This window comes from Phascolarctos cinereus, unplaced genomic scaffold (genome assembly GCF_003287225.1).
Source record: "Phascolarctos cinereus isolate Bilbo 61053 unplaced genomic scaffold, phaCin_HiC Scaffold_3;HRSCAF=262, whole genome shotgun sequence".
NCBI lineage: Eukaryota > Metazoa > Chordata > Mammalia > Diprotodontia > Phascolarctidae > Phascolarctos > Phascolarctos cinereus.
The window spans coordinates 233,770,593-233,782,084 of NW_027555736.1; the positions used below are offsets into that span (position 1 = coordinate 233,770,593).

An 11,492-nucleotide genomic window follows, 5' to 3' on the forward strand; every position below is an offset into this window, starting at 1 on the left:
AATAAGGAAAATATATCATGTTTAAAGATACTAGAGATAATGTAATAATATCAATACTCAGTATAACAAGGGACCGACCACTGAGCCCAGGCTTTAGCCATCGATGTCACAAATGGATTTCCCCACATGGAAGAAGCTGAAGAGCTTGCTTCTGGGAGAGTAGTCATGAAATGTAATGGAAATACCTTGGAGAGATCTAAAACACACAGAGATGTTCTGTGAGTGGTTCTGGTCTGCTGACCGACCACATAGTAAAAGAGGAAGCTTTTTGATTTGCTGTGCATAGCTGGAACTGGGGAATGTATTCAAAAACATACTAATCAGTCTCTTACTCCCTCTTGATACAACTACTCTTGACTTGGTGTTTCTCTTCATGTGAATTCTTCCTGCCTGACATTATCCAATTGGAAACAATGCTGCAATACCACTACAAGGTCTGTATCCCAAACAGATCATTAAAAAAAAAAAAAGGGAAAAGGACCTACATGTACAAAAATATTTATAGCAGTTATTTTTGTGGTGGCAAAGAATTGGAAATTGAGGGGATGCCCATCAACTGGGGAGTGGCTGGACAAGTTGTGGTATATAAATATAATGGAATACTATTGTGCCATAAGAAATGATGAGCAGGCTGACTTCAGAAAAACCTGGAAAGACTTCTATGGTCTGATGCTGAGTGAGCAGAACCAGGAGAACAATGTACACAGTAAAAGCAACATTGTTCGATGATCAGCTATGATAGATTTGGCTCTTCTCAGCAATACAGTGATCCAAGACAATTCCAAAAGACTCATGATGGAAAATGCGATCCACATCCAGAGAAAGAACTGATGGAGTCTGAATGCAGATGGAAGCATACTATTTTCACTTTATTTTTTTTTCCTTTTGGTCTGTTTCTTCTTTCACAACTATGACTAATATGGAAATGTTTTACATGATTGCACATATATAACCTACATCAAATTGCCTCCTGTCGTAGGGAGGAGGGCGGGGAGGGAGAGAGGGAGAAAACTTGGAACTCAAAATTTTATTTAAAAATGAATGTTTAAAATTGTCTTTATGTGTAATTGGAAAAAAATAATATACTATTTACAAAGAAAAAGAAGAAAAGTAACAATGCTATAAGAAAAGAGGACTTCTCTAAGGCTAACATATAATAAATATCTCTTGGTTCATTATACCAGAGTAAAACTTGCTATATTTCTCCATCAGAGTCTCAGGGGTAGCCCTGAGGTATTTTTCTCTAATACCATCAACCTCTAATACCAATCTTCATTCTAATGTTAATTCTAATTCACTGTTAGCCACCAGTCACTAGCTGCCTCAGTTCCATTTAACCAATTCATATCAGTTAGGTTTACAAAGGGATATTCATTTTGAAGCTATAGCAAGAACAGAAGTACAAGCATTTCTCCTAATGCTTCAGGGGCACACTATATTCTAAACCACTTTAGTCTATGGGGAGAGTGGGCTCAAATCTAGTACACTTTCTACATAGCATTGTTCCATCAAGTTCATATCCAAATGTGACATCACACCAAAATGAATCCTAATATCAGCTAGTAGGGTGGGTTCTAAAGGTCATTCTTCACTCCTGGAGGCCAGATTGGCTGAAAAGCATGGCATGGAATTCACTCCTGGACCTCAGACAGTTCATACTCTTGGCCTTTCAAAACCAGATGAATCTCTTTCACCTAGAACACAAGGGGGACAATCTGTATAAAGACACAGAAGCAGGAGATGGAATCTTGCTTACAGAAAACAACAAACAGAGCAGCTTGCTGTAGCTAACACACAGTGTATGAAGGAGAATAATATGCAATCAGCTCTAAAAAATAATCTGGAGTGAGATTGTGAAGTTTGTGTTTTATCTTAATGGCAATGGGGAGCCTCTGAAGCTTCTTGAACTAAAGAGTTGTGTGTCAGATTGTACTTTAGGAAAATCTGTTTGATCCCTAGAAATCATCAGCATTTCTATATACTACCAACAAAACCCTGCAGAAAGAGACAGAAAGAGAATTTCCATTTAAAATAACTGCAGAACATATAAATTACTTGAGAGTCCACCTGCCAAAATAAATCAGGGGACTACATGAACACAATTACAAAACAGTTTTTACACAAATAAAAACATATCTAAACATTGGAGAAACATTAATTACTCATGGGTAGGCTGAGCCAATATAATAAGAATGACAATTCTACCTAGATTAGTTCACTTATTTAGTGGCATAGCAATCAAAATATCAAAGAATTATTTTATAGAGCTAGAAAAAATTGTAACAAAATTCATCTGGAAGAACAAAAGATTAACAATATCCAGAGAATCAATACAGGGGAGGGAGAAATGTGAAGGAAGGAGGCCTAGCAATACCAGATTTCAAACTGTATTAGAAAGGAATAATCATCAAAACAATCTTGTACTGGTTAAGAAATAGAGTGGTACATCAGTGGAATCCATTAGGTACACAACACCCAGTAGTAAATGACAATAGCAATCTAGTGTTTGATAAACCCAAAGATTCAAGCTTTTGGGTTAAGAACTCACCATTTGACAGAAATTACTGGGAAAACTGGAAAGCAGTTTGGCAGAAACTAGGCACAAATCAACATTTCACAACATATACCAAGATAAGGTAAAAAATGGATAAATGATTTAACATAAAGGGTGAAATCATAAATAAATTAGGGGAGCATGGAAAAATGTACCTATCAGATCTATGGATAATGGAAAAGTTTATGACCAAAAAGGAGATAGAGGGCATTATGGGAAGTAACATAGACATTTCTGGTTACATGAAATTAAAAAAACTTTCATTCAAATGAAACTAATGCAGCCAGATTTAGAAGGAAAACAGGAAACTGGGAGAAGGGCAGAATTTACAATAAGTCTCTCTGATAAAGGCCTCATTTCTCATATATGTAGGGAACTGAGCCACAATGATAAAAATAAGAATTATTCTCCAATTGGTAAATGGTCAAAGGATATGAACAGGTAATTTTCAGAAGAAGAAATCGAAGCTATCAAAAGTCACATAAAAAAAAGTTCTAAATTATTACCGACTAGAGAAAAGCAAATTAAAACAATTCTGAGAAACCGCCACACCCCATCTGATTGGCTAATGTGACAGAAAAGGAAAATGACAAATGCTGGAGGGGATACAGAAAAAAATAGGACACTAATGCACTCTTGGTGAAGCTATGAACTGGTCCAAACATCCTGCAGAACAATTTGGACGTACATTCAAAGGGCTATAAAACTGTGCATACTCTTTGACCCAGAAATATCACTACTAGATATATACCCCAAAGAAATCAAAGAAAAGCAGAAAGGACCTGTTCGTATTTTTTTGGATATTTATTGCAGCTCCTTTTGTGGTGGCAAAAAAAATTGGAAATTGAGAGGATGCCCATCAATTGGGGAATGGCTGAACAAGTTGTGATATATGATTGTGATGAAATACTATTGTGCTATAAGAAATGAAGAACAGATTGCTTTCAGAAAAACCTGGGAAGACTTATATGAACTGATGCAACGTGAAGTAAGCAAAGGCAGGAGAACATTGTACACAGTAAGGGCAATAGTGAGAATGATCAACTGTGAAAGACTTAGCTACTGTCATGAAGACAATGATCCAAGACAATTCCAAAGGACCCATGATGAAAAATGCTATCACCTCCAAAAAGAGAATTGATAAATCCTGAATGCAAATTGAAGCATACTTTTTAAAACTTTCTTTATTATTGTTGTTTTGTTTTATTTGTGGTTTATTTGGCTTTTTTTGCAGCATGGTTAATATGGAAATATATATTGCATGACCTCACATGTATAATTGAAATCAAATTGCTTGCCCTAGGAGGGGTGAAGGGGGAGAGAAAGGGAGAATATTTAGAATTCAAAATGTTTTTGGAGGCAAACAGGGTGAAGTGACTTGCTCAGGGTCACAAAGCTAGTAAGTGTCTGAGGCCAGATTTGAACTCAGGCAGGTCCTCCTGATTCCAGGGTCAGTGCTCTGTCCACTGTGCCACCTGGATGCCCCCCAAATTTTTTTAATGATTATTTAAAATTTTTACATGTAATTGGGAAACATTTAACAAAATAAATAAAAATAATTTAAAAGTTAAAAAGGAATATCAATCTAGATACTGTGTGGAGGATGGATTGGAAAGGGGAGAAATTGACAGCAAAAATATTGACTCATAAACTAACGCAATAGTCCAGGCAAGAGGTGATGAGGGATTGGGCCACAGTGATTGTGGTATTAATAGAGAGAGGGGGAGGATTTGAAAGTGGTTGATGAGGTAGAATTAACAACTGATTGTATATGGAAGATGAGTAAGATTAAAGAGGGGAGGATTACTTTGTAAGTTGAGAACTAGTTTGACTGAAAGAATAGTAGTGCACTCTGCAAAGGTAGAGAGGTTAGGAAGGTTAGGAAGAAGGATGGGGAGATAATGATTTTTAAAGAGGTTGAGTTTGAGATGGCACTGGGATGTCCATGTAGTGATGTCCATTAAGCAGCTGGAGATTTGAGATTAGAGTTCAGTAGGGAGCTGAGGGCTGGATATGTAGATTTGGCAATAAAATATAGAGAGATGATAATTAAATCCATGGAGCTAATAAGATCCCCAAAAGAGATCACCTAGATGCAGTCAGAAAAAAATAAAAACTAAAAACAGAAACAAAGAGATAGTAAAAGAGCATCTAGCTGCCATCAGTAAGTTCAAGCCACCAGGCCTAGATGAACTCTATTTCAAAATCTTTTTAAAAACTAGCAGATGAGGGGGGCAGAGCCAAGACGGCAGAGTGAAAGCAGTGACTTGCTTGAGCTCTCCCCCAAACCCCTCCAAATACTCATAAAAAAACTAGCAGATGTGATTGTCAAGCCTCTCTTGGTGATCTTTAAAAAATCATGGAGAACAGGAAAGGGCTTTCAAAATTGGAAATGGGAAAAGGTTGTCCAAGTTTTCAAAGTATGAAAGGGGATATGGTCTCTCAGTTATAAGTAGGTGAACCTGACGTCAATTCCTGACTAATAATAATAATAATGTTATAGAACACATTACCTAAAAAATGCTTTATGAACATTTTGAACCAAGGTATCCCTAAGAACCAATATGTCTTCAGTCAGTCAATAATCCTCTATTAAGAATTAAGGAAAGAAAGAGAGAAAGAAAGAAAGAGAGAAAGAAGAAAGAAGAAAGAAAGAAAGAAAGAAAGAAAGAAAGAAAGAAAGAAAGAAAGAAAGAAAGAAAGAGAAAGAAAGAAAGGAAGGAAGGAAGGAAGGAAGGAAGGAAGGAAGGAAGGAAGGAAGGGAAGAAAAATCCGTACCCTTAAGGAGCCATAACCTAATGGAGGAGATAACATACAAACAATTATATACATATAAGATATGTGTGTATAGAGTACTTAGAAGGTGCCTTAATAAACACTGGCAGCAGGGTTGACCAGAAACAGGATATTAACTATCTTAAAGAAAGGTGGAGTTGTGGAGAGGAGAGCATTCATTCCAGGTATGCAGAACAGCCAGTAAAAAGGCATAGTATCAGTATATGGGGCAGTGTATCAATGAACAGTCAGGTCAGTGTTGCTGGATCATAGAGTATGTGGAGGAGAGGAAAGTGTAAGAAGACTGGAAAAGCAAGAAAATGTGAAGGGCTCTTTTTTTTTTTTTGACAATAACTAGACTGGCAGATCAGGAGACAACTGTAGACAAGAGTTTACCTAAATTTCAGAAAAGTATGTGACAAAGTCTCTCAGGCTATTCTTATGGACAAGATGGAGCATTATGGATTAAATGAGGTGTGGTTAGTTTGTCTAGACTAGACCCAAAAAGTAGTAATTAATGGATTCTTATCAACTTAAAGTGGAGTGCCCCAGAGATCTGCCCTTTGCCTTGTATTCTTTAACATTTATATCAATAGGAGATGGCATGCTTATAAAACTGCTGGCACAAAATCGAAGACATAACTACCATAATGGATGACACTCAGGATCCAAAAATATAATTGAGAGGTGAAAACTATGCACTGAATCTAGTAAGATAACAGTGGTAAGTACAGAGGTTTTTGGTTTTTTGTTCTTTGGTTGTTTTTTTTTTTTGAAAAATCAGCTGGACAAAAGCAAGATAGGGAAGCATCATAACAACAGTTTATGTTTTTAAAAAAAGTCTGGGGGGATTTTAAAGGACTTCAAGCTCAATTTCAACAGTGATATATGGAAATGGTTTAAAGAAAAAAAGGTAATTGAATCCTAGGCTGCATTTAGAGGGGTATGTTCAAAATAAGAAAAATACCCACTATATTCTACCCTGCACTGACTGTGTCATGCTCTGGGTGTCATGTTTTAGGAGAAATGTTCATTAGTGAGCATCCAGAAGTTGGAGATCACAATGTTGAGGGGAAAGGAGGCCATATCACATGAGAACTAGTTAAAGGAATTTCAGAAGCTTAGCCTGGAGAATCACAGATTATGATCATAGAGCAAGAGCTGAAAGGAACCTCGGAGGGCATCTAGTCAACACTCTTACTTTCCACTAATATGGAAACTCAGAGCTAGAGAGATTAAGTCATTTGGCCAAAGTCAAGCAGTTAAGTAAATGATATAACCAGGTCCTCCTATTCCAAATCTAGTGCCCTCTCCATTGGACCATGCTGCCTCTGTGATAGCTGTCCTCAACTATCTCTCCTCTAACACTGCCACCACTCTGGTTCAGGCCCTCATCACATCACGCCTGGACTATTGCAATAGCCTGCTAGTGGTTCTTCTTGCCTCCTAGTCTCTTCCCACTCCAATTCATCCCCCGCTCAGCTACCAAAGTGATCTTCCTGAAGCACAGAGCAAACAATGTGACCCCTCTACTCAATAAATCCCAGTGGCTCCTTATTGCCTCCAGAATCATACACAAAATCCTCTCTTTGGAATTCAAAGCCCTTCATAACCTAGCTCCCTCCTACCTTTCCATCTTCTTATACCTTACTCCACATCACATACTCTTCAATCCAGTAACACTGGCTTCCTTGCTGTTTCATAAATAAGACACTCCATTTCTCTCCTCCTGGCATTTTCACTGCCTGTCCCCATGCCTGGAAAGCTCTCCTTCCTTATCTCCTCCTACTGTCTTCTGTGGTTTCCTTCAAGTCCAAACTGAAATACTGCCTTCCATGGAAAGCCTTTTTCCAATGCCTCTTAATTCTAGTGCCTTCTCTCTTCTAATTATTTTTTTTTATTTATCCTGTATCTAGCTTGTTTGTACGTACTGTATTTGTTTGCTTGTTGTCTCCCCCACTAGACTGTGAGCTCTTTGAGGGCAAGGACTGTCTTTTGCCCTTTTTTGTATCTCCAGCACTTAGTACAGTGCCAGGCAAACAGTGAGTGCTTAATAAATGTTTATTGACTATTTAAAGAGCTATCTTGATCCCAGAGGTCAGAACAAGGAGCAACAGGTTGAAACCACAAAGGTAGATGTAGGCTTGATGTAAGGAACATCTTTCTTACAATAGGTTTATCCCAAAGTAGAACATGTTGCTAGGAAGATAGTGCCCTAATCTTTTCAGGAATTTTTAACTTGTTAGGGATCCTGTTCAGGTATGGATTGAACTCAATTACCTCTGAGATCCTCTTCAATTCTGAGATTCTGTAGAATGTCAGAAACACATAGTCTCACAAACTCAGTCAAATGAAAGGATCTTATTAGATAGTACCTTCTAGCTCTGAATCCACATTTCTATGTTTTTCTCTGTGTAGATGAACACAACAATCTAGATTTTCAGTTCAGTACCTCCAAGATAGACTCCACCCTCTTGGCAACATGAAAAAGGTTCCATTTGTCCAAGAACAACAGCTTACCCAAATCATCCAATGGTAAACATTGTTTTCCTTGTTGAACAAGTGGAAAAACCCGGTCTTAAGCAACAGATCTAGCTCACTCAAGTCAAAGAAAAGGGGTAAGGCTGAGAACTCCGCGACTGACTTGACTATCTCACTAAAAAAGGGGCTTTAGGGGAAAGAAAAGAAAGCTAATGTTGACTCTGGCCCTATAATCCATTGTATATAGGAACTTAAACCTGTTTATACCAGAAATGCACATGAGTCTGATCAAATAGTGAAAAAAAGGAAAAAAGATTTTATCTGATGACAATTATTTGAAACCATTTACAGGCAAGGTGAATTTTAAAAGTAATTTTCAAAGCAGGAGTAGGTGTTAGAGCTCCCATCACTGTGGCAGTTTTTTCCACATCCACTATTTTAAGATAAACTCCCAGTTTTCCTCTCCCCCCAAAAAAAATATCACTCATACGGAGAAACGAAAGGGTTCCATGCTGTGGGTAGATGTCAAAACATAAGCCTTATATTGTATATATGTTTATATTCAATATAACACACCTACCATTTATTCTGTGTGTGATTTCCATATGTTCCCGAGGCAATTCTGTTTTTTGACTGGCATCTTTATCCAATTTTACCTCCATGGCAGCATGAGTTTGGTATTACTGCACTACCTTTGTCTATTAGCATTATATTTTCCCCAATGTAAGATCATCTTAAAATGTGTGTCCCTTGTGGATTTCCTAAAGATGTCTTGAAAAAAAGCTAAGGCTACAGGATTCATGGATCCCTTTACCTCTACCTAACTTGGGTGGCAGGATGAATAATGGAAGCTCTCTATGCAGAGTATAAGAGAGCAAAGGGCTAATAATTGGTCCCAAAGCTGCCCTTTCTGGTTCAGAACTATACTTCCTCTTACACTTAATCTACTGTGCGTGGGTTTGTTTAAGGGATCACATGTGCAATGGAAAAGGTGTTGAAGCAAAAGTGCAAAGTGTCCTCAGCCCTTTAAATGAGTATAACTGAATGTCAGAAGAAAATGGATCAGGAATGGATGCATTGTTGGAGATTAGGGGGGAGACTGGAAAAAATTTCTCTGTGAATTTTGCAGAATTTTGCATTTGGATGCAGAACTTATGATATATCACAGCCACTATTAACTGAATACTCTCAAGATCTTGATTCTACAATCCAAAGCCAAAGTCCACCCCACACTGGAACTCTCCTTTTAAGATTCCTCAATAATTGCTCTTCCTTACAAGAACTTGAGTTCTCCATGTCTCCTGGGCTCTACCAGGCTTGAAATTCAAGGGCAAACCAGCTCTGCTCCAGAAAGCAAAAGTGCCTGCATCTCCTGGAAACCTGAGCTGCCTGCAAAGGAAGGCAATCATATCTTCCCCCTCCCCAAGAGCGCACCAACTAGTCAAACCAGAGCGCTTTACCTTCCATTCCTGGGAGATGCGATGGGAGCAGCAGGAGCTCTGTGTCAATCTGTCTATGTGTCTGTCAGTCGGAACAGACAGCCGGTCTCTCCAGGACTCTGCGCTGGGCTCCTCTTATTAGCCCGGCTGTGTCCAATCACAAGGGGCATATATGTTGTCATTGCACCCAACCTCCTACCGTTTCATACTCACCATATCATAGACATTCAAAATCACCGGTTCATTTGCCATCGTTGATTGCAGAGAATACTGGGGACAAATATTATTTCCCCTTCCCGTTGCAGCGCTGCCCCCCTCCCCCAGGTACTGTTTGGGCTTTGCCCTCAGCTATATGCAAAAGAATTCCTCATTGTACGACTTCCAAAGAAACTTGCACGAGAAGGAAAGGGGGGCTTTGGGGATCCAAAGTTGTTTTTTTCTTGCACCCCCACACACACAACAGTACAAACACACACTCACACCAGGGTTCTTCCTAACACTGAGGTTCATCGGGGTTTCTGGACTTAATGGTGCACCATCCGATCTTGTAATCCAGGAAGAAGTAAAAAAATCAAAAGTCAAGGCAATTGTAGTGAGCTCCAAACCCAGCTCTGTCTTGCTACGTATGTCCACAGAACCCAGGAGAAAGATGGGGGAGGTGGAGGCGAGAGAGAGGAGAGGAAAGAAGGTTCTATCAAGAATGGTAATAGGAGGAAAATGGAGTAGACTCTAGGCAAAGTACACATTTAAAATGATGCATGAAAATCCCGAGCAGTTTAAAGGGCTCTACGCTCAGCGGCCAGTTCCCCTGACAAGAGTTGAGAGTCCTCAGATCGGTTCCAAGTCTCAGCTTGCTGCAGGCAGGCGGCCGTTATTCATAGGTACCTAAAAATTTTCTATCATTTCTGATTTCGAGGCAATTGCCTTTTCCCCTTAACAAGCCAGAAACATGCATTCGAATAAACTTAAACAAATAAGCAATGCGCATTTCAGGATGAATAATTTCACCCAGGGCCATGAGGGTAGAGTTTGTCGATTGCCGCCTCTCCCCAGGTTTCATAGAGCTGTACACTAGGAAACTGTCCTAGGGATTGAAGCTGATCTGCTCCTATTGAGAAAGGTCACCCTGGACCGACGGAAAAAAGAAAATACACGTGTCTATGTCTCTCTCTTCGTCGTCCTCCATGCCTCACTTTTAGGAGCTAGGGAGACTGCTCAGGGTCTGAAGCCGCAGCTTCGGTCCAGGTTGAATGGGAAATCTCTCCAAAGTGCTTCAATTCCATTTGCTCGACCCTATAAGGCTGGAATCGGGTGGGTCCCTCCTCTGGGCAAGCTGTAGAGAGGGAGTCGCGTTCACTGGTATCTCCCACCGGCAGTGTCTGGGCTAAGGCGCCATCTAGAGCCCCCACATGCAGGAGTTCTCCAAGGTGCTGAAAGGACTGACTTCCAGAAGCCGTGACCTGAGGTCCGAGGCTCTGAGCGGGACTCCTGCTCCTTTGATTTCACCTGTCTTCAGCTGCTTAAGAACTGGGAGGAGAAAGAGATGTAAAGGCTGAGTTGCCTTGCCTTGCCTTGTCTTGCCTTGTAGGGCAGAGCAAGGCAGGACAGGGGAAAGAAGTAGGGGCAGCTCTATTTCTGAATCAGATCATCCCGAATGAAACAGTTTCCCTCCGCGCCGTAGCCAAAGCATTACTTGCAGCCGGTTCTAGACTGATGCATCTGGCGAGGGCTGGCAGAGGCACAGGACTAAGTGAGCCTGATAGTGAATGCCTCTGCTAATTGGAGAGGGAGATGGGGGAGGGGGAGTTCCCTCGTTGGCCGATTCCTAACCAGTGACACCCACTGGCAATTAAAATCTGAACGAGAGGAGAATCAACTGTGAAACCCATTGCGGTAAATTTCTTCCTGTTCCCGCTCCCTCCTCCCCCCAACCCCCACCGCCCCCTCTATTTTCTTCAAAGGGAATTAAAAAAAGGATAGAAGGAATGTGGAAAGAGGAGGGAAAGAAGAAAGGAGAAGGCGGGGAGGACAGGAAGGGTCTCTGCATTCTGTAAGAAAAAATGTTAAGGTGGGGGTGGGGTGTAGGGGGTGGCCGCCTGTTTTTTAACGTTGAAGCAGCAAGGATTTTGGCTGTAGTAGTTTTCCTCCCCCTCCAAGCCTCCCTTCCCCGCTGTATCTCCAACCCCCCCCCTCAACTTCCCATTTCCTAAAATAAATAAATAAATAGACTGGGAGCTGGGGAT

At 40.2% G+C, this 11,492-nt stretch overlaps 1 protein-coding gene across 1 annotated transcript in view; it reads right to left on the reverse strand.

Moving 5' to 3' along the window:
* The window catches only part of LOC110208384 (deubiquitinase DESI2-like), a 98,268-nt gene extending 87,306 nt beyond the window's left edge, over positions 1-10,962 (reverse strand). The window contains exon 1 of the mRNA XM_020986405.2: positions 9,463-10,962. Coding sequence (XP_020842064.1) covers positions 9,463-9,501 — 39 coding nt within the window. The 5' untranslated portion in view covers positions 9,502-10,962. The remainder of the gene's footprint in view (positions 1-9,462) is intronic.
* Positions 10,963-11,492: the final 530 nt, after the last annotated feature.